General features: G+C 42.0%; 1 protein-coding gene across 1 annotated transcript in view; it reads left to right on the top strand.

Annotated features, from left to right (window-relative positions):
* Window positions 1-24028, top strand: part of LOC120053289 (protein-methionine sulfoxide oxidase mical2b-like) — an 81750-nt gene that overhangs the window by 33108 nt on the left and 24614 nt on the right. Inside the window, exons 9-16 of the mRNA XM_039000425.1 lie at window positions 690-805; window positions 1556-1682; window positions 7861-7951; window positions 8591-8738; window positions 15504-15703; window positions 21745-21848; window positions 22206-22277; window positions 22380-22505. Of these exons, the coding sequence (XP_038856353.1) occupies window positions 690-805; window positions 1556-1682; window positions 7861-7951; window positions 8591-8738; window positions 15504-15703; window positions 21745-21848; window positions 22206-22277; window positions 22380-22505 (984 nt within the window). The remainder of the gene's footprint in view (window positions 1-689; window positions 806-1555; window positions 1683-7860; window positions 7952-8590; window positions 8739-15503; window positions 15704-21744; window positions 21849-22205; window positions 22278-22379; window positions 22506-24028) is intronic.

Below are 24028 nucleotides of genomic sequence, written 5' to 3'. Positions count from 1 at the left end.
ACTGAATTTGCATTAGAGAGGCTTCCATTAAAGAAAACCCTCTTCTATTAGATCGGTAACTCTCAATCCATGATAAGGCAGAGGATGCAAATCCATAACACAAGTAATTTTTTTCAGTAATAGTTTATGATCAATGATATCAAAAGCTGCACTGACGTTAAACAAAACAGCTCCCAAAATATTCTTACTATCAATTTCTTTCAGCCAATCATCAGTCGTTTGTGTCAGTGTTGAGTGCCCTTCCCTATAAGCATGCTGAAAGTCCGTTGTAAAATAACTATTTGATCAAACACGATTATTTTCCAAAAGTTTGCTAAGCCCTGGTAACAGGCTGATTGGTCAGCTATTTGAACCATTAAAGGGTGCTCTGCTATTCTTGGGCAGCGGAATGTCCTTTGCCTCCCTCCAGGTCTGAGGGCACACACCGTCTTCTAGGCTTAAATTGAACATGTGGCAAACCGGAGTCACAACGTATTCTGCTACCAACCTCACCAATTTAGCATCCAGGTTGTTGGTACCAGGTGGCTTGCCACCTCTTCTTACAGTAGATCAGATGAGCATTTTTCTTCCCACACATATTCCCTTTAGGCAGTTTGAGAACATTCCTAGCTTGCTTGTTGTCGCTGAACAACAGTGTGTCCTGCTTTCTATGTGCGTAGTGTGTTGACCCATGTTCTCTCTGTCTATAGCCCTTCTGGCCCACGGGGACAGGCTGTGCTAGAGGGTTCCTGGCTGCCTTTGACACGGTGTGGATGGTGAGGGGCTGGGCGCAGGGCAAGACCCATCTGGAGATCCTGGCAGAAAGGTACAGTAGGCTGGAGATGTTTACATATGATATTCTATTGACGGCTTCCTGAGTGGCGCAGCGGTCACTACAGACACGGGTTTGATCCCAGGCTGCGTCACAGCTGGCCGTGACCGGGAGACCCATGAGGCAGTGCACAATTGGCCCAGCGTCGTCCGGGTTAGGGGAGGGTTTGGCTGGCCGTGATTTCCTTGTCCCATCACGCTCTAGCGACTCCTTGTGGCTGACTTCGGCGGGCTGACTTTGGCCGCCTGCGGGCTGCCGCCCGTGGGCGGCTGACTTCGGCGGGCTGCTGACTTCGGCCGTCTGCGGGCTGCTGACTTCGGACGCCTGCTGGACGGTGTTTCCTCCAACATGTTGGTGCGGCTGGCTTCCGGGTTAAGTGAGCAGTGTGTCAGCAAACAGGACCGACCTTAGGGGAGTTGCAGCGATGGGACAAGACTGTAACTACCAATAGGATATAACGAAATTGGGGAGAAAAAGGGGTAAAAGTATTAAAAAAAGAGATTATACTGACATTTTCTTAATCCAGGTTAGTAGAGACCGGTTCCAGTCACTTTGGAAAAAATTGCTGTCAGGTGTCTACAGTCAAATTATGATTAGATCCATGTTGCTACATGTTAGAAATGTTTGGTTATCCTATTAGTGGAAGTTATGGGGATTTTTGTGTTTACCTGTCATACTGTGGGACAATCTGTTGCTCTGGTTTTAACAGAAAATTAATGATTTCATCTCATGACATGTTTGTAGGGAGGGCCTCTACAGGCTATTACCCCAAACAACGACAGAGAACATCTCAAAGAACTTTGATCAGTACACCATAGACCCGGTAACACGGTACCCCAACCTCAACTCCAGCTGTGTCAAGCCACATCAGGTTCGTCTGAGATGGAGAATACCTCTCATTTACATTTTAAACAGAACTTGTTGTCCTATTTACAGTGTATTCAGACCCCCTGACTTTTTCCACATTCTGTTATGTAACAGCCTTATTCTAAAATTGATTAAATTACTTTCCCCCCCCTCATTAATCTACACAGAATACCCCATAATGAAAAAGGTTTTTAGAAATGTTTGCAAATGTATAAAAATGTAAACAGAAACCTTATTTACATAAGTATTAAAACCCCTTGCTATGAGACTCGAAATTTAGCTTCGGTGCATCCTGTTTCCGTTGATCATCCTTGATGTTTTTACAACTTGATTTGTGTCCACCTGAGATAAATTCAATTGATTGGACATGATTTGGAAAAGAAAGGCACTGTCAACTAAGTCAGGAGGTCAAAGGAATTGTCTGTAGAGCTCCGAGACAGGATTATGTCGAGGCACAGATCTGGGGAAGGGTACAAAAAAATGATGCAGCATTGAAGGTCCCCAAGAACAGTGGCCTCATTAATCTTAAATGGAAGAAGTTTGGAACCATCAAGACTACCAAGAGCTGTACGCCCGGCCAAACTGCGCAATCGGGGGAGTAGGGCCTTGGTCAGGGAGGTAACCAGGAACCTGTGGGTCACTCTGACAGAGCTCCAGAGTTCCTCAGTGGAGATGGGAGAACCTTCCAAAAGGACAACCATCTCTGCAGCACACCACCAATCAGGCCTTTATGGTAGAGTGGCCAGATGAAAGCCTCTCCTCAGTAGTTTCCCAAAAGACACCTAAAGAAACAAGATGCTCTGCTCTGATGAAACCAAGATTGAACTCTTTGGCCTGAATGCCAAACATCACGTCTGGCACCATCCCTAAGGTGAAGCATGGTGGTGTTAGCATCATGCTGTAGGGATGTTTTTCAGCGGTACGGACTGGGAGACTAGTCAGGATTGAGGGAAAGATGACCAGAGCAAATTACAGACCGGTCCTTGATGATAACTTGCTCCAGAGGGTTCAGGACCTCAGACTGGGGTGACGGTTTACCTTTGACCAAGACAATGACCCTAAGCACACAGCCAAGCAACGCAGGAGTGGCTTACGGACAAGTCTCAATGTCCTTGAGTGGCCCAGCCAGAGCCCCGACTTAAAACCCGATCGAACATCTCTGGAGAGACCTGAAAATAGCTGTGCAGCGACGCTCCCCATCCAACCTGACAGCTTGAGAGGATCTGCAGAGAAGAATGTGGAGAAACTCCCCAAATACAGGTCTGGAAAGCTTGAATCGTCATACCCAAGAAGACTCGAGGCTGTAATTGCTGCCAAAAGTGCTTCAACAAAGTACCGAGTAAAGGGTCTGAATACTTACGTAAATGTGGTATTTCTGTTATTTATTTTTAATACATTTGCAATAATATCTAAACAGGTTTTGTCATTATGGGGTATATAGATTTCAAAAAAAAAATATTTCAAAGTTCATCAATTTTAGTATAAGGCTGTAAAGTAACAAAATGTGGAAAAAGTCAAGGGGTCTGAATACTTTCCGAATGCACTGTAGAACAGTTGACAATTAACCCATTCATATCCATTGCAGAAATGTTATTTATTTTAGTCTAGTTTATTTTATTCTTGTTCTCTCTGCTTACTGATGGACAATTCTGAAGACATTTTTAAATCGGCCAAAGCATTTGTCTACAATGTGAGTTTTTTATATTGTACTATATTTAGTCTTTGGACACATGGGGTTACTGTTTTTTACACATTTCATGAATCAAGTGGCAGGTTCATTAAATACAGTTGAAGTCGGAAGTTTACATACACCTTAGCCAAATACATTTAAACTCAGTTTTTCACAATTCCTGACATTTTAATCCTAGTAAACATTCCCCGTCTTAGGTCAGTTAGGATCACCACTTTATTTTAAGAATGTGAAATGTCAGAATAATAGTAGAGAGAATGATTTATTTCAGCTTGTATTTCTTTCATCACATTCCCAGTGGGTCAGAAGTTTATATACACTCAATTAGTATTTGGTAGCATTGCCTTTAAATTGTTTAACTTGGGTCAAACATTTCGGGTAGCCTTCCACAAGCTTCCCACAATAAGTTGGGTGAATTTTGGCCCATTCCTCCTGACAAAGATGGTGTAACTGGGTCAGGTTTGTGGGCCTCCTTGCTCGCACACACTTTTTCTATAGGATTGAGGTCAGGGCTTTATGATGGCCACTCCAATACCTTGACTTTGTTGTCCTTAAGCCATTTTTCCACAACTTTGGAAGTATGCTTGGGGTCATTGTCCTTTTGGAGACCCATTTGCGACCAAGCTTTAACTTTTCTGACTAATGTCTTGAGATGTTGCTTCAATATATCCACATAGTTTTCCTTCCTCATGTTGCCATCTATTTTGGGAAGTGCACCAGTCCCTCCTGCAGCAAAGCACCCCCACAACATGACGCTGCCACCCCCGTGCTTCATGGTTGGGATGGTGTTCTTCAGCTTGCAAGCGTCCCCCTTTTTTTTTACTCCAAACATAACGATGGTCATTATGGCCAAACAGTTCTATTTTTGTTTCATCAGACCAGAGGACATTTCTCAAACGTACGATCTTTGTCCCCATGTGCAATAACCGTAATCTGGCTTTTTTATGGCAGTTTTGGAGCAGTGGCTTCTTCCTTGCTGAGCAGCCTTTCAGGTTATGTCGATATAGGACTCGTTTTACTGTGGATATAGATACTTTTGTACCTGTTTCCTCCAGCATCTTCACAAGGTCACAAGGTCAACGTCAACAGTGAAAAGGCGACTCCGGGATGCTGGCGATCTAGGCAGAGTTCCTCTGTCCAGTGACTCTGTTATTTTGCCCACCGTAATCTTTTTTTTATTGGCCAGTCTGAGATATGGCTTTTTCTTTGCAACTCTGCCTAGAAGGCCAGCATCCCAGCGTCGCCTCTTCACTGTTTACATTGAGACTGGGGTTTTGCGGGTACTATTTAATGAAGCTGCCAGTTGAGGACTTGTGAGGCGTCTTTCTCAAACTAGACAGTCTTTTGTACTTGTCCTCTTGCTCAGTTGTGCACCGGGGCCTCCCACTCCTCTTTCTATTCTGGTTAGAGCCAGTTTGCGCTGTTCTGTGAAGGGAGTAGTACACAGCGTTGTACGAGATCTTCAGTTTCTTGGCAATTTCTCGCATGGAATAGCCTTCATTTTTCAGACCAAGAATAGACTGACGATTTTCACAAGTAAGTTCTTTGTTTCTGGCCTTTTTGAGCCTGTAATCGAACCCAGAAATGCTGACGGTCCAGACTCAACTAGTCTAAAGAAGGTCAGTTTTTTTTTTTATTGCTGCTTTAATCAGCACCACAGTTTTCAGCTGTGCTAACATAATTGCAAAAGGGTTTTCTAATGATCAATTAGCCTTTTTAAAATTATAAACTTGGATTAGCTAACACAACGTACCATTGGAACACAGGAGTGATGGTTGCTGATAATGGGCCTCTGTACGCCTATGTAGATATTCCATAAAATAATCTGCTGCTTCCAGCTACAATAGTCATTTACAACATTAACAATGTCCACACTGTATTTCTGATCAATTTGATGCCATTTTAATGGACAAAAAATGTGCTTTTCTTTCCAAAACAAGGACATTTCTAATTGATCCCAAGCTTTTGAACGGTAGTGTGTGTACACACACACATTATCGGTCAAAAGTTTTAGAACACCTACTCATTCAAGGGTTTTTCTTTGTAAAAAAAATTATATTGTAGAATAATAGTGAAGACATCAAAACTATGAAATTACACATGGAAACATATAGTAACCCAAAAAGTGTTAAACAAATCCAAATATTGTTTATATTTTAGATTCTTCAAATAGCCACCCTTTGCCTTGACAGCTTCGCACACTCTTGACATTCTCTCAACCAGCTTCATGAAGTAGTCACTTGGAATGCATTTCAATTAACAGGTGTGCCTTAAGTTAATTTGGGGAATTTCTTTCCTTCCTAATGCGTTTGAGCCAATCAGTTGTCACAAGGTGCGGGGGCGTGTATACAGAAGATATCCCTATTTGGTAAAAGACCAAGTCCATATTATGGCAAGAACGGCTCAAATAAGCAAAGAGAAACGACAGTCCATTACTTGAAGACATGAAGGTCAGTCAATGTGGAAAATTTCAATAACTTCCTTTAAGTGCAGTCTCAAAAACCATGAAGCGCTATGATGAAAGTGGCTTTCAAAAGGACCGCCACAGGAATGGAAGACCATAGTTACCTCTTCTGCAGAGGATAAGTTCATTAGAGTTACAAGCCTCAGACATTGCAGCCCAAATCAATGCTTCAGAGTTCAAATAACAGACACATCTCTACATCAACTGTTCAGAGGAGACTGTGAATCATGCATTCATGTCGATAACCATGTCGAATTTCTGCAAAGAAACCACTAAGGGACGAAGAAGAAGATACGAAGAGATTTGCTTGGGCCAAGAAACACAAGCAATGTACATTTGACCGGTGGAAATTTGTCCTTTCGTCTTGAGTACAAATTAGAGATTTTTTTGTTCCAACCACTGTGCCTTTGTGAGATGTGGTGTGGGTGAACGGATAATCTCTGCATGTGTATTTCTTACCGTAAAGCATGGAGGAGGTGTGGGGGTGCTTTTCTGGTGACACTATCAGTGATTTTTTATTTTTTATTTTTTTTTTATAAATATTTCAAGGCACACTTAACCAGCATGGCTACCACCGCATTCTGTAGCGATACGCCATCCCATCTGGTTTGAGCTTAGTGGGGCTATAATTTTGTTTTTCAACAGGACAATGAGCCAACACACCTCCAGGATGTGTAAGGGCTATTTTACCATGAGTAGAGTGATGGAGTGCTGCATCAGATGACCTGGCCTCCACAGTCCCCCGACCTCAACCAAATTGATATGGTTTGGGATGAGTTGGACCACAGAATGAAGGCAAAGCAGCCAACAAGTGCTCAGCATATGTGGGAACTCCTTCAAGACTGTTGGAAAATATTTCCTCATGAAGCTGTTTGAGAGAATGCCAAGAGTGTGCAAAGCTGTCATCAAGGCAAAGGGTGGCTACTTTGAAAAATATATTTAGATTTGTTTAACCCTTTAATGGTTACTACATGATTCCATATGTGTTATTTCATAGTTCTGATGTCTTCACTATTCTACAATGTAGAAAATAGTAAAAATAAATAACCCTTGAATGAGTAGGTGTTCTAAAACGTTTGACTGGTACTGTATATATGGAAATAAGATTGAATGGATGAAATCCACACTCTCTCTCACTCATATATTCTGACGTTGATTCCAGAGGCAGTTTGGAACTCGGTAGTGCGTGTTGCAATGGAGGACAGCTGGTTTGACGCATTACGCGCTTCAGCACACGGCGGTCCCGTTCTGTGAGCTTGTGTGGCCTACCACTTCGCGGCTGAGCCGTTGTTGCTCCGTGACGTTTCCACTTCACAATAACATTACTTACAGTCCCCTGGGGCAGCTCTAGCAGGGCAGAAATTTGACGAACTGACTTGTTGGAAAGGTGGGATCATATGACGGTGCCACGTTGTAAATCACTGAGCTTTTCCCTAAGGCCATTCTACTGCCAATGTTTGTCTATGGAGATGGCATGGCTGTGTGCTCAATTTTATATACCTGTCAGCAATGAGTGTGGCTGAAATAGCTGAATCTAACATACTAATGACCATCAGCAGCATCAGAGCTTGGAGAAGCCTAATTACCATGACTAAACGGTCAGGTGGAATTTGACTGCCTTCATGACTCGTGACCACCGGTAATACGTTCACTGCAACAGCCCTAGGTATATACACACATCGTCTGGACCATTGGTGTCCAAAGGTTAAATATAGTATGATGCAGAAATGGCTATAGTTCACAAACAACAGTGAGTTTAAGCATACATTTGGCATATTTGGGCTTAGAACAGGTCAAATAACAATACTATATGCTGGTTTCAACTATGTTGACACCACATTGCATGCATTTACACCAAACAGAATTTGTTCTATGGCGCTTTTTGATATTTTACTAAATATAGTACAGGGATGTGAATGGGTTAACTTGCTTAACATGTATTGACATTGGCATGCTAAAGAACCGGTTTCACAGAGCAGGTTACTCAAGTTTTAATATTCTAATATACTTCTCATGCCTCTCTCACAGGTGCGTCACCTGTTCATAGACGGGCAGCAGGACTCCTGTACTCTGGAGCGGGGTGGACCCACACGTAGTTCTGTCAATCTCTCCAGACGAGGTCAGTCTTCACAAACAGACTGACCACAGTCTGAGACTTGTCATTTCTCAGGCCTGTCATCTCAATGACTAACCTGAAGCATCATCCTCTAATTATATCAGACAAGCTCAGACATAGACACCCACGTAGGCCAGGACATAGAAATACAATTACGTCTGCAGGTCCACCCATCATGGATCATTGACTTGAATGGGAATATCTGTTCTAGAAATTGTATTTCTACAGGCCAGGAGCTGACCGAGACGGTTTGGATTAGTCATACGTGCAAGCATTATGGATTAGTGGCTCCTTGTGATGTTCTATTAGTAATCTGATCTGCGTTTGTCCCATAAACTTGCTTCACCTGAGTTAATAAAAGGGCTCATCACAGTTACACCCACTTGAAACAATGACTGCGGTCACATTACATGAAGCAGGGTCAGACATGCCCAACGAAAGTGTGTGCTGGCCTACACTCCCATACCCTCATCTCATACTACTTTTAAAAAGGTAGCCATGAAGACGTATTACACTACAGGGATGTGATGTGTACTCTAGCCAGTATTCTGTAGCCAGGTGTATTTATCTTTCTCTATGTTTGTTATTTGGTGGTGATGGCGTGATTGGATGACTGATTGGTTGGCCCCTCTTCTCCCACAGAGTCGGACATCCGGCCCAGCCGCCTCCTCACCTGGTGTCAGAAGCAGACACAGGGGTACAGGGGTGTGGATGTCACCAACCTCACCTCTTCCTGGAAGAGTGGCCTAGCACTCTGTGCTCTTATACACCGCCTCCGGCCAGACCTCATGTGAGAGAACGCACATGTACAGTGCCTTCAGAAAGTATTAATACCCCTTGACTTGTTCCACATTTTGTTACAGCCTGAATTCAAAATTGATTAAATAGATTTTTCCCTCACCCATCGAAACACAATACGCCATAATGACAAAGTAAAAACATGTTTTTAGAAATCTTAGCAAATTTATTGAAAATTAAATACAGCAATATCTCATTTACATAAGTATTCACATGCCTGAGTCAATACTTTATAGAAGTACCTTTGGCAGTGATTACAGCTGTGGGTCTCTGGGTAAGTCTCTAACAGCTTTCAACACCTGGATTGAGCAACACTTGCCCTTTTTTTATTTATTTTTTATTAAAAAGAATATATATATTTTTTTTTTCTCAAATTCTTCAAACTCTGTCAAATTAGTTGTTGATCATTGCTAGACAACTATTTTCAGGTTTTGCCGTCGATTTAACTCCAAACTGTAACTCGGCCACTCAGGAATATTCATTTATTTGTCTTCTTGGTAAGCAACTCCGATGTATATTTGGCCTTGTGTTTTAGGTTATTGTCCTGGTGAAAGGTGACTTCATCTCCCAGTGTCTGGAAAGCAGAATTAACCAGATTTTCTTATAGGATGTTTGCCTCCATTACGATTTTTATTCATTTTTTTTTCTTGAAAAACTCCCCAGTCCTTAACGATGACAAGCATACCGATAACATGATGCAGCCACCACTATGCTTGAAAATATGGAGCGTGATACTCAGTAATGTATTGGATTTTCCCCAAACATATAACACTTTGTATTTGGGACAAAATTATTTGCTTTGCAGTATTACTTTAGTGCCTATATTGTTGTTCTGTACAGCAAGGGTGTCAAACTCATTCCATGGATTTAATTTGATTTGATAGGATCCCCATTAGCCGACGCCAATGGCGTCAGCTAGTCTTACTGGGGTCCAACACAACGAAAAATACATTGCAGACAAAATACTTTACAATTTACATACATTTTAAAAACATTAACAGTGTGTGTGTGTGTGTGTGCATCTATCAGTTACACATGCATGTCAGTATATACACACAAGTAGGTCACATGGGGTAGAGGCCTTGTGCCGTGAGGTGTTGCTTTATTTGTTTGTTTTTTAAACCTGGTTTGCTGTTCACTTCCGCTATATAAGATGTAAAGGAGTATCATGCACTCATGGCTCTGTATAATACTGTACATTTCCTTGAATTCGTTCTGGACCTGGGAACTGTGAAAAGACCCCTGGTTGTATGTCTGGCGGGGTGGGTGTGCGTCAGTGCTGTGTGTAAGTTGACTATGCAAACAATTTGGAATTTCCAACACATTGTTTCTTATAAAAACAAGAAGTGACGCAGTCAGTCTTCCCTCAACTCTTAGCTAAGAGAGACTGACATGCATAGTATTAATATTAGCCCTCTGATTACAATGAAGAGCAACACGTGCCGCTCTGTTCTGGGCCAGCTGCAGCTTAACTAAGTATTTCTTTGCAGCACTTGACCATATGACTGGACAATAATCAAGATAAGATCAAATTTGAGCCTGCAGAACTTGCTTTGTGGTGTCAAAAAAGCAGAGCATCTCTTTATTACTACCCATCTTTACAACCATTTGAATCTGTTTGGACCATGACAGTTTACAATCGAAGGTAACATCAAGAAATGTTTCCTCAACTTGTTCAACAGCCACACAATTCATCAACAGATTCAGCTAAGGTCTAGAATATAGAAAATGATTTGTACCAAATACAATGCTCTTAGTTTGAGATGTTGAGGACCAGTTTATACCTGGCCACCCATTCCAAAACCGACCAACTCTTTGTTAAGGGTTTCAGTGACTTCATTAGCTGTTGTTGCTGATGCGTATATGGTTGAATCATCAGCATACATGGACACCCATGCATTGTTTAATTCCAGCGGCATGTCATTGGTGAAAAGAGTAGAGGGCCTAGAGAGTTGCCCTGCGGTACACCACACTTTACATGTTTGACATTAGAGAAGCTTCCATTAAAGAAAACCCTTTGCCATATCATAGAACCATAGATATCTAATATAACTCAGAGGTTGAAAATCCATAACACATACGTTTTCTCAACAACCGGTTATGGTCAATAATATCAAAGGCTGCATGGAAATCTAACAGTACAGTGACCACAATCTTCTAATTATTAATTTCTTTCAACCAATCATTAGTCAGTTGTGTCAGTGCAGTACATGTTGAGGGCCCTTCTCTATGAGCATGCTGAAAGTCTGTTAATTTGTTTACAGAGAAATAGCATTGTATTTGACTCACCACCTGGATTCCGCTAGGGTGCCAGCCAGCTAACGTTAGCTAGCTAACAGTGCACTTTAGCTTAAGACATATAGCTCCACTACACTATTTATTTATTTTAAAGCCGCGTTCGATTACCAACACAGACTGACTAGCTCAAATAGACAGAAGCCTCCAATCCGAACTCCTCTCTCGGCATGTCCAGCCCACTCATTATTTCAGCCAATCATGATGGCTAGTGGGAAGGTTGACAACTTTTTCTGTGGCTTAAACAACAAGGCTCGTAATTTAACAATTGTATTCGTATTTACAGATGGCATACAAGTTTGTTATTAATGCACATGAATGTTCACAATGTTGATTTCAAAGTAAAAAAAAAAAAAATGTAAGGTCTCCTGTGAAGTTGTGACTTGCGATATACGCCTAGTTTCCTGAATCGGGTCACATTTGTTCAGACACAATTCTTTCCAACCGTTTGCTAAGAGCTGGCAGCAAGCTGATAAGTCTGCTGTTAAAACCAGTAAAGGCCGCTTTACCACTCCTGGTTTGCAGAATTACTTTGGCTTCCCTCCAGGCCTGAGGACAAAGACTTTCCTCTAGGCTCAGTTTATAGCCACTCCTAAGTGTCATATCTTTAGTCAGTTACCATCCTCAGTATCTTTCCATCTATGTTGTCAATGGAGGTTTGCCATTATTGAAAGATAACAATTTTTCCACCTCTCCCACAATAAATGTACAAAATTCAAACTTACAATGCTTTTTCATTTAGTTTTTTTATGCATGAGTATTATGGCTCACTATTCGTTGTTGGAATTTCCTGCCCAAGTTTGCCCACTTTGCCAATGAAGTAATCATTAAAATAATTGGCAACTTCAAATGGTTTTCTGATGAATAAGCCATCTGATTTGACAAAAAAAAAATATTTCTGCCAATAATTTAATTTACTATACATTTTTCATTATATCATTGATCTTGGCTTCATAATACAGTTTATAATTTTTTACATTTCTTTTGAGTTTAGTCACATTTCTCAATTTTCAGTCAGCCAGTCAAATGTGCAGCCAGATTTATTAGCCACTCCTTTTGCCCCATCTTCAAACCTACAGTTTTTCAATTCCAAATAGAACTTTTAAGGCTCCATGGATTTAACACTGTTTCTTAACAGGTGCCTGTTTATCAATAATTGGAAGAAGCAAATTCATAAAATGCAGCGTCTGAATGCTCCTTATTAATCACATCACATTTTTGCATCGTCCACATAAGTTACAGCTAAATCTTTTGTATGATCTCGTATACTCTATTTTAGGTCAAGATTTTGGAACGTTGGCTTTCCTGGATATAGCCACTATATATTGTGATCACTGCATCCAATGAATACAGATACAGCTTTAGAACAGAGTTCTGCAGTATTAGTAAAAATGTGATCAATACATGTGGATGATCTTGTTCCTGTAGTGTTTGTAAACACCCTGGTAGGTTGATTAATAACCTAAACCAGATGACCGGCGCTGGTTACAGTGAGAAGCTTCCTCTTGAGCGGACATCCTGATGAAAACCAGTCAATATTCAGGTCCCCAAGAAAGTAGACCCCTCTGTTTACTAAACTATCAAACATTTCACACATTTTTAGCGCTGGCCGATAGCAACACCCCGAGGCTTTAGATGTGCCAGGTGAACCTGTAACCAATATCCCTTGACGTAAGATCTTCTCTAAGCATTACAGGGCAGTGGCTCTGAATATATACAGCAACACCTCCCCCATAAGCATTCCTGTCTCTTCTATATATGTTATACACTTGTATTGCTGCTGCTCTATCATCAAACGAATTAGTCTCAGACATGTCTATATAAATGTTATTGATTTCATGAACCTTATTTCTAAGGATAAATATATTGATATGGGATATTTTCATCCTTTTCCTGGGTAGCTTATAAGAGCGACAAATGGAAAAGAATAAACAAGGCAAGAGAAAATATATACACTCAGCAGTCCATTCATCAATTGGTGTGTGTGCTGCGGGGTTGAAGCTACGAACCCATAGGCTTGGCTCTCATCCTTTCACGGCTTTTGGGAGAGAGGGAGGGTGGGCTATGAGCCTGTCATAGCAGATCTAAGTAATGTCCCCACGCGCTCTGGCAGCTTTCATGGCTGGGATAAGTTCTTTCCTCTTCTGGCGCACAGCTTGAGGATAGTCCTCGTTGAGGAAGATGTACGTTCCTCTCAAGTTCTTGGCTCTTTCCAGAACAGCTACCTTGTCCTTGAACCTCAGGAACTTTGACCACTGTGGAGATTCTGCAGTTCCATCCACAACCATGTTGTTCCGCCTTGATTGCACCTCGATAACAATGACAGACAACTATTTTTGTTATTTTAAAAGATCTTTCACCTGTGATAGAAACACCACTGTCCTCAACGGTACTCCTGCCTGCTTTGGTCTTTGTCATGGTAGGTTATGCTGTTACTCCCCGCAGTTCGTCAGGGTAGATCGCCGGGAAGATTGGAAACAAGAACAACAAACAGCAGGGATCTACACTGTCACAAGCCCGGGATAATCCGCAGTCCCAGCCACAATGGCTAATCGCATCCCGGGCTGCGTTCAAGCCCTCAAGAAAACCCAGCTAGCTTGATAGGCAGCTAGTGTAGCTGCTACGCCAAGCAGCTCCTCAGACCCGGCCTTGGTCGTCAGGATCACTATACAGATAGTATTGGTCCCAGCAACTGATGCCAGCCTCTCTCACACCAACTTCTCTCACTCTTCTCTCTCTACCCCCTCCTCCCCCTCTTCTTATTGCATAACTTCAAAGGGCCTAGTGTCTGGTGTTTTTTCTTTTTCTTCTTTCAATTAAGACCTACACAACCAGGTGATGGAAGTTCCTTAGTAATCAGTGACCTTAATTTACCAATTGAATACAAGGGAGAAGCGAAAACCCGTGGCCACTCGGCCCTCTGTACAGCGTGTGTCAAACTCATTCCACAGTCTTCCCTCTTTTCACTCGTCAATTAGGTTAATATTGTGGAGTAACTGCAATGTTGTTTATCCATCCTCAGTTATCTCCTATCACAGCTGTTAAACTGTTTTAAAGTCACCATTGGCCTCATGGTGAAATACCTGAGCGGTAACCGAGTTAGGAAGGACGCCTGTATCTTTGTAGTGAGTGACTGGGTGTATTGATACACCATCCAAAGTTTAATGAATAACTTCACCATGCTCAAAGGGATATTCAATGTCTGCTTCTTTTTAATACCAGTCTACCAATAGGTGTCCTTTGCGAGGCATTGGAAAACCTCCCTGGTCTTTGTGGTTGAATCTGTTTGAAATTCACTGCTTGACTGAGGGACCTTACCATTAATCTGTATGTTTGGGTTACAGAGATGAGGTAGTCATAAACAAAATCATGTTAAACACTATTATTACATATAGTGGATCGACGCAATATATTATGTAACTTGTTAAGCACACGTTTACTCCTTAGTCTGAATTTTAAAATAACACAGAATGTGGCAAAAGTAAAGGGATGTGAATACTTTCTTAAGGCACTGTGTGTGTGTGTGTGTGTATTGTGTGTGTGTGTGTGTGTGTATATATATATATATATATATATATATATATATATATATATATATATACACACACACACACAGTCATGGTCTTATTGGCACCATCAAGGCACACACTGATTATCATCTTGTCTATGGTCATGCACTGCCTTTGGGTCCGTCACATGTTATGCAGTTGAAAATGTGAACAGTGATATTGATTATATTGTAGACAACCCTTCTGTTTAAACTCTAGGTGTGGGATTCATAAATTAGGAACTATGTGTACTGACCTTGGCGGGCAACAGCTAGATTTGTCTAAATAGAGAAATGAGAAATGGCCTAAACCACACAAAAAAAGAAAGCGAGCAATCTGGTTTGGCTTTCATATTGCACGCCCAATTATGTGTATAAAGCATTTGTACTAACAGTATTAGATACTGATGGCACTGTTGAGGAACTCCACGCCCTGAAATGTTTCCATCTTACCTAAATAACAAGTGGGTGTTTTTATCCTTTATGCTCTGTGAATTTGGCTCAAGTCGTCTTTGTGTGAGTCAAAATGAGTGTGGGCTGAGGTGCAGCCGTGATGACCTCATCACTCTGGCTCTTGCTCCCGATTGCTGCCCCCCCCCCCCCCCCATTCTGTGTCACAGGTAGATGTGATTCGACAGTCCGTTCTGAATTAAATCCTTTTCATGGAAAGGAAATGTGTTTACAATCTGTTTATAACATTACTATGGGCTGTTGCTAAGGGCCTTAGACCTCACCTTTCAGTCTGGTGGTGCGGAAAGTGTAATGATTATAAAATGCAGCATTAAACCAACATTTGAATGCTTATCAACAAACTATTTTGGGGCTAACATTCTCACTCCATAGGGGAAACAACTTTATTAAGGTCTTACCGGATGTGAACCTGATGCCTCTTCTCTGTATCTCTCTCCATCCTAGTGAATTTGACTCCCTGAATGAGAAGGACTCGGCCAAGAACAACCAGCTGGCCTTTGACATAGCAGAGCATGAGTTTGGTATCCAGCCTGTGACCACGGGGAAGGAGATGGCTCTGGACCAGGACCCAGACAAGCTGATGATGGTGCTGTACATATCCAAGCTTTACGAGATGTTCCGCAACTCGCCTGCATCCATCACTGGTAGGCTGCTGTTCTGGGTCATTCTCTCACACCTCTGATGCCTCACAGTCTCGAAAACCAGACCCTAGGAAACAGAAATTCGTCTTTTGGCAATTTCGGAAAGGGGGGGGGGATTGTTCCGGGGTGAACTCGCTTCAGTCCGAAAACTCTTACAACAAATCATGAGGCAGACATGCCAGAAGGTCGCTATTCGAAACCAACGTTTGCAGGCAAAACCTTTTGCAGTGGTTTTAGTGGAGGTAGTTGAGGCAAACTAGCCACTTGCGAAATGCAGACATTAACCCTTTGACGCGTACCAACACACGGGTGTGATCATTCTACAGTGGTCTCTACAGCGTACTCTCAAATCAATGTGATTCAGAACGTCCAGTTTCGATTGGCGCAACAGTCAGCGTTTGAGCTGGTAACACTTTTTTTTCACAAACATTTTTGCACAAACACAGTCCTTACAACCTTATGTCCTGAATGTGACCAGTTTATTTTTGGATGCAATGCTCAGACATTCACAGAAGTTGCGACAGCATAACACAATCATTCAAACTGGAAAATGTACAGTAAGCTACAGTAGTCCTAGCGCTGAGAAAAGATTGACCTAACACAAGCGGTCATATTTACAGAACTCTCGGCTGACAGAAACCATAATATGAATTAGCTATAGAAACGACTATTTACAATTCATCGTGCGTCGTCTACCATCATTCACTTCCGGACGTTTACTCATTTTATTATAACATCTTTGGTCTGACAGACTTTTACAAGACACCCAGAATGCCTTTTATAATGTCAACAACCTTGTAACCAAAATAGCTGGCAAATATCTTTGCATTAGCTCATCATAATCAGTACAACCTTCAAAAAGGCATTTTACACACGTGTCCGTTATAGTCAATGCAAGAGTCCGAATGCATAATTTGTCACCAGTGCTTGAAAACGTGAATAAAACAGTAAATACATTATGCTCCATATATACATACAGTAGAAACGCAAACACGATATACTGAAAATAAGGCACTTACTTTGATAGGAACGCACACATGTCCAAAGTTATTATTTGTAAGGAGAACAACAATGAAGGCAATGCGAGAGCCTGCCAGAAAATGTGCCAGGGGGAAAAAGGTTCATGCAAATGTCTGCATACTTGATCTGGGGAAACACTGGGGAAGTGCTTGGGCTCTCATCGAAAGTTCGAAGTTTGTCCGGTTCAGTAAAGCCTCAAACATAAATTGTCCGCAACGGTGAAATGGGCTACTTCTATGCGAATTAATGAGGAGGCGGAACACACTCACTCACACTCAATTCAAACTGTTGTTGGAAGAAACTTGTTAAATTATTTCAAATTGACAAGTTGAATATAGCCTGTAGATAATTAGCAGGCAGCGTGTGTCTTGGTTTGAGGGCAGCGCGGGTTAACTGTCCTGTTGTATAACAATCACATTTTGGAACAGTGAGTGCATTCTCACATCACAAGCATAACAAAAACTCACACAGGCGTGACTTTTAGAGATATTTGGAACTCATGTGTGAAAAGGTTCAAAATAACCTCTGAGCTCCATCCTGCTAGCTACTATTTTTGTATTTTATTCAAGTGGATAAGGTTCTGTAGGCAGTGACACAGTTCCTCTATGCCAAACTGATGTTCTATTAAGTACAGACATGAACGCCGGAACATTTTGAAAATTGTGGGAGGCGACCCAGATGTCTAGGGAGACTACACACACTACAGAACAGTTCCTGCAGTAGCTCAAGAGTCTGTTTCCTGATGTAACGATGTGGGCTGAGAGTCGGGAAGCAAGTTCAGGGAGTGAGTGTTTTTAATAAAATAAACATAATACAAAACAAGAAACACTAGCAGCACACAGACATGAAACACAGAAACAATAATCCCTGGGGATATATATACAGTGGGGCAAAAAAGTATTTAGTCAGCCATCAATTGTGCAAGTTCTCCCACTTAAAAAGATGAGAGGCCTGTAATTTTCATCATAGGTACACTTCAACTATGACAGACAAAATGAGAAAAAAAAATCCAGAAAATCACATTGTAGGATTTTTAATTTATTTATTTGCAAATTATGGTGGAAAATAAGTATTTGGTCACCTACAAACAAGCAAGATATCTGGCTCTCACAGACCTGTAACTTCTTCTTTAAGAGGCTCCTCTGTCCTCCACTCGTTACTATTTCAAGGTCCTGGAGTGGCCTAGCCAGTCTCCAGATCTCAACCCCATAGGAAATCTTTGGAGGGAGTTGAAAGTCCGTGTTGCCCAGCAACAGCCCCAAAACATCACTGCTCTATTGGAGATCTGCATGGTTGAATGGGCCAAAATACCAGCAACAGTGTGTGAAAACTTTGAAGACTTACAGAAAACGTTTGACCTCTGTCATTGCCAACAAAGGGTATATAACAAAGTATTGAGAAACTTTTGTTATTGACCAAATACCTCATGTGGCTGGAGTGTGTCAGCAGTTCCTGCAAGAGGAAGGCGTTGATGCTATGGACCGCCCGTGCCCCAGACCTGAATCCAATTGAGCACATCTGGGACATCATGTCTCGCTCCATCCACCAAAGCCACGTTGCACCACAGACTGTCCAGGAGTTGGCGGATGCTTTAGTCCAGGTCTGGGAGGAGATCCCTCAGGAGACCATCCGCCACCTCATCAGGAGCATGCCCAGGCGTTGTAGGGAGGTCATACAGGCACGTGGAGGCCACACACACTACTGAGCCTCATTTTGACTTGTTTTAAGGACATTACATCAAAGTTGGATCAGCCTGTAGTGTGGTTTTCCACTTTAATTTTGAGTGTGACTCCAAATCCAGACCTCCATGGGTTGATAAATTTGATTTCCATTGATCATTTTTGTGTGATTTTGTGGTCAGCACATTCAACTATGTAAAGAAAAAAGTATTTAACAAGAATATTTCATTCATTCAGATCTAGGATGTGTTATTTTAGTGTTCCCTTTATTTTTTTGAGCAGTGTGTATATATACTACCTATTTTCCATAAACTACTCCATAACTGGAGTTTTACTACTCCTGAGGTATGATTTGTTAGCAGGATTTTGAAGGTTCGATTGAGCTAAAGATTGAACTTAATGAGGATAGTGTGTGACTGAGCGTTTTTTGTTTTTTTTCATCTGTCATGGGATAAGATTAGCATGTTACACAACCGGGTCAGTTATGAGGGTGTGGTATGTAAGAAATGCATTCGGGCCCCAGTTAAGGTCATCTCACAGGGCCATGGTAATAATAATGCCTCTATGATCTATAGGGCTGCCCTTTTATAGAATACAGTAGGAGTTTATGTTAAATGGCTGAGAATTCCTTCACTTAAAATACTATTGTAATGCCCTCATAGTTTCTGATACTTGGTGATTAATCAAAAGGAATCTGTTTTGAATTGTGGATACTACTGTTTTGGGGGTTTATTTTCACATTACTCTATCTCAGGGGTGTCAAACTCAAATAACCAGTGGGCCAAAATGTAAAACCTGAACAAAGTCGCGGGCCAACATTGAACAAATGAACCTTTTAATATGGACCCAAACAAGTTTTGCTTTAACATTGAATATGGAACAAGCATCGCTTATTACCATACAATATATAATTTAATAGTGGAGACATGCAAAATCGAATTTCAAATGAAAAAACACATCAATGGCATTCATTTATTAAATAAATAAAATTTAAATAAAAATCGTATGCCTCTTTTCTATTTGCAGCCTTCTGATTTAAATACCAAAATAAACTTTTTCCACTGGCTAATAATTTTACAAATAAAATGATAATAAATCAATCAACCATTCAAGCCCATGCCTTGTAGCAAGAAAAAGTGCACAAAGAAAACGTTAATTATTGCACACTGATCTGATGTGCCCAAGCCAGATACCTGGCATCTCTTCTTGGATGCTAGTTCATCAATGTCTGGGCTCAGGCTCTGAGCTGAAAAAATCCTCAGTATCGAGCGAAGGTGTTCATCAGTCAGACGTCTCCTGTGAGTTGTTTTGGTCATCTTCATCGAGGAGAAAAGTTGCTCGCATAGATAAGTGCTGCCGAACATGGAGAGCATCTGAGCAGCTTGGGTGCGGAGCTGAGGCATTGTGTCAGGGATGAACCGTGGAAACTGTGCGGCGCCCACAGCATCATACTTTGACTTCAGCGTGTCGTTGCACTGGAGTTCAATCAGCTCCATTTGGATGTTGGTTGGTGCATTTTCCACATCAACTGCGAAGGGATTACTAAGCAGTTCAAACCTACATTTCTGGACATCGAAGTCGGCAAATCGCCGGTTAAACTCAGCGGCGAGAACATTGAGTTTTTCAGCAAACTGTGCGCATGGGAACACGGCGGTAGAGATCTGCGCTTTTATGGTTTGGCAGCAGGGAAAATGGCAAGGGTTTCCTTGCAGCATCTGATTCTCCCACAGGCACAGTTTAGTTTTAAAGGCCCTCACTGCAGCGTACATGTCTGTGATGATGCGCCCCCGCCCCTGAAGCTGCAGGTTCAGCGCATCAAGATGGCTCGAGATGTCACAGAGAAAGGCCAGCTCACACAGAAACTTTTGCTCCCGGAGCTCTGCTGTATCCTTCCCTTTGGTTTCCAGGAATTGACATATTTCCTCACGCAGCTCGAAACATCTGTTCAGTACTTTTCCTCTGCTTAGCCATCTCACCTCTGTGTGATACGGCACGTCTGCGTATTCCGAACCACACTCCTCTAGAAAAAATTTAAACTGGCGGTGATTCAGACCTTTGGCTCTTATAAAGTTAACTACCTGTGTTACTGTGGTCATAACATGTTCCATCTTTAGGGCTTTGGCACACAGTGATTCCTGATGTATGATGCAGTGGTAAACAGTTAGCTCACCTGCACAGTTCTCTTCCCGCATCTTCTCCCGAACCATGCCCACCAGTCCACTCTTTTTACCGCATATCGCTGGCGCACCATCTGTCGTTAATCCAACGAGTTTATCCCACGGCAGCTTTATTTCAGTTACACATTTGGAAACCTCCTCAAAGATTTCCTTTCCTGTGGTTGTGCCATGCATTGATTTGAATCCCAATAGCTCCTCCGTAACACACAGATTTGAGTCCACTCCACGGATGAAGACTGACAGCTGAGCAGTATCAGATGCGTCGCAGCTCTCATCCACAGCGAGGGAGAACGCAACGAAATCTTTTCCCTTTTCCATCAGCTGGTCATACAGATTGGTGGCAAGATCACATGTGCGATCAGCTACTGTGTTCCTGCTCAGTCTCACGTTTGAAAATGCTTGCTTTTTCTCTGGGCATACGAGGTCACAAACTTTCATCATGCACTTTTTCACGAACTCTCCCTCATTAAAGGGCCGGGCTGATTTTGCGATCTCTGCTGCCACTATATAACTAGCCTTTACAGCAGCCTCACTTTGTGATGTGGCTTTTTTGAACATATTCTGTTGTGAAACCAAACTTCTTTTCATCTCCTCTACTTTCTGGCTCCTTTGAGTCATGTCCAGGTCCTTGTATTTGTCATGGTGTTTCGTTTCATAGTGTCGTCTAATGTTGTACTCCTTACTTACAGCCACGTTGACTCCACAAACAAGACAAACAGGTTTGTCTTTTACATATGTAAACAGATATTCTGCCTCCCACTTGTCCAGAAAGCTCCTGTTTTCTGCCTTTCTTTTCGCCATTTTTGGGAAGGGATAGCGCGCTGACAGTTGTAGCGTCTATGTTGCTATGACTACTGTCACAGAGGAGAGGGCGTTTCTGGGTCCTGTCCTGATTGGCGCGCGAAAACAACAGCAGAGCATTATGGGATTCGTAGTATTAGCGGTGAATGCGCTGTATAATACCGGCGGGCCAGCTCTAGTAGTAATTTGGTATTGTCTCGCGGGCCAAATATAATTACCGCGGGCCAGAGTTTGACACCCATGCTCTATCTGGTTACCCTCTTGATTTGGCTTGACCTAGGCTCAGAGGGCTGGTTTATTACAGTGTGCGTATAAGAGTATGTCCTGTATCAAAGCACCCATAACACACTGCTATGCTTTGTTACAGGTACAAGGGAAACGGATGAGAACAACAAAGCGTATTCATCGGAGTCTGCATACTCGGTTTACAACTTAATGAACCGAACACAGCCCAAAAAAAGGATCCCAAAGGTACCTCGAGCTCACCCTCTCCTCACCCATCTACAGGCTTTAAAATGAAAGCATTGCAACAACAAAGGCCTCCATGTAAATGCGATTTAGCCTACGTAAAGTGTGTCAAAATAGGTGCATGTTTACATGACAGATGAAAGGAATTCCTATGTGCCAATAAATGACGACAAGAAGTAATTGAAATGTAGATTAGATAAGGTACTGTATGTGAACAAGGCTGAGAGACCTAGATGATCTACATCTTACAAGGCATACTTTCTTAATGATTACCCTCACACTCGATAACCTTTGACTGTGACGTGAATGACTGTGAAGAAAGTTGTTTTTTAGGTCTGTTTTGTACTACCTTTTCCTCAGGATAACGGTAAGCTGGAGGAGAACGACCCGATGAACAAAAGACGAAGAAAGGGCAGCACCTATTTAGAGGAGGTGTGTTAGTGGCTACAACAAGCATATCTCTATCACCAGTATGGCCTTAGATGCAGCCATTTTAATGTTGATAAAGGGACTGATCATTCATTGTGTTGTCAGTTGTCCTGTCAGAGTGCCCCCCCTGCAGGTGACGGCGGGGAGCAGAATAAAGTGCGCTCAATGGCCACACAGCTACTGGCCAAGTTTGAAGAGAATGCATCGCCCGGTAGTTCCCTGCGCAATAAGGTGAGCAGCTCCAGGTGTACAGTACTCTGACTAGAGGGGTCAAGGTCCCTATACACTGTGTAGAGAAAATGGGGGGGGGGAACACATTGTAAAGTCAAATACAGACAATAAACCGGCAATGCCCTCAGTGCTGATGGTTACTGTAAGACTCTTCTGTTGGTTAATTCTCTGATGGTTGATCATATCTGATTTTAGAAATCTGTACTTTTGTATAGTACTTGCTACCGTGTGGGGCGGGGGTTTAATCATACACAGGTAATGTTTTTGTGTTGAAATTTCAGATAATGAAGGCTCTGTGGAACCTCTCTATGGTACATAACATTCTGAGAGAGTTTGGAAATGGATGAAATTAATTTCATGGACTTGCTTTTATGTCAGGGGAGAGCACTTATGTCCTTGTATCCAATTCTGCAACGTCACTGCCACCATAATCATGTTTGAATATAGCCCATTGTGTTGTAAGACTGTAAAATGGGACAAATCCGCCACAGCCACTACCCTTGGGTACAGTTTGAGTGCAAAGTTTTGACGAGGTATAGTTTATTGGTTATGGTCAAGAAAGCTATGAAGAGATTGAAGATTAATTTACTGTATCGTTTTACTTCCACCAATAACATACTTCTAGTATATCGACCGCTACATTAGTCACAGAAAAATGAGCTACTCCACCAGAAGAGGCTGTCCCTGGATTATAGGATTAAAGAAAGCAGGTTGTGCATTTGGAAGCTTGATGAAGAAGTGAATACAGTATAATCTGCCTGTGAAGCCCCATCAAAGGACTGAGTGGCTCTGTCTGGTTATGGTGTGGAATACCATAGATATGGTATGGTTATGGTACATATACCTAAGCGATAATGCCAGAGAAGCTGATATTTGGAGGTAAATATTGGCACGGCTGTTGTTATGCCCGAGACAAAGTCGAGGGCCGGCAAGCCGTACCAATATATCCTCAACACCGGTTCAAGGGTATTATCACTTTTATACAACGGGTTACCAACATATTCAAATAATGATTTACATATTTTAATTTAAAAAATATATTGTGATGAATTTATTCATACCATTTCATCCTTCCACAAGATATACTGTAGTCCCAACACAAATCTAGGGTTGTTAACCAAGCCGGCTGGTTCTTCGTTCTATCAGTTCGGTTGCCAGAGACGCGACACGGTTGTTCTGTATTTATGGACGCGACCCGGTTGTTCTGTATTTATGGACGCGACCCGGTTGTTCTGTATTTATGGACGCGACCCGGTTGTTCTGTATTTATGGACGCGACCCGGTTGTTCTGTATTTATGGACGCGACCCAGCCGTTCGTTCTAAATGTTCCATTGCCATACTGGCTGGCAACGTTCTTATCCCTTGCTTGCTAGCTAGCCAACATAACTTACAGTCATGTTAAACAGTGCAGCCAGAATAACAGCAAAGTAGCTGCATTTGCATTTGTTTAAGCTGTTTTCTAGTGACATTTTATTTGGCAACATCCATAACATTGAGCTAATAATGCGCGACTTTGCTTGGC

The sequence above is a fragment of the Salvelinus namaycush genome, chromosome 9, assembly GCF_016432855.1.
Source record: "Salvelinus namaycush isolate Seneca chromosome 9, SaNama_1.0, whole genome shotgun sequence".
In the NCBI taxonomy this organism is placed as follows: Eukaryota; Metazoa; Chordata; class Actinopteri; order Salmoniformes; family Salmonidae; genus Salvelinus; species Salvelinus namaycush.
Note: the sequence above shows the minus strand (reverse complement) of the source record. Positions and strands in the feature narration are given on the sequence as shown.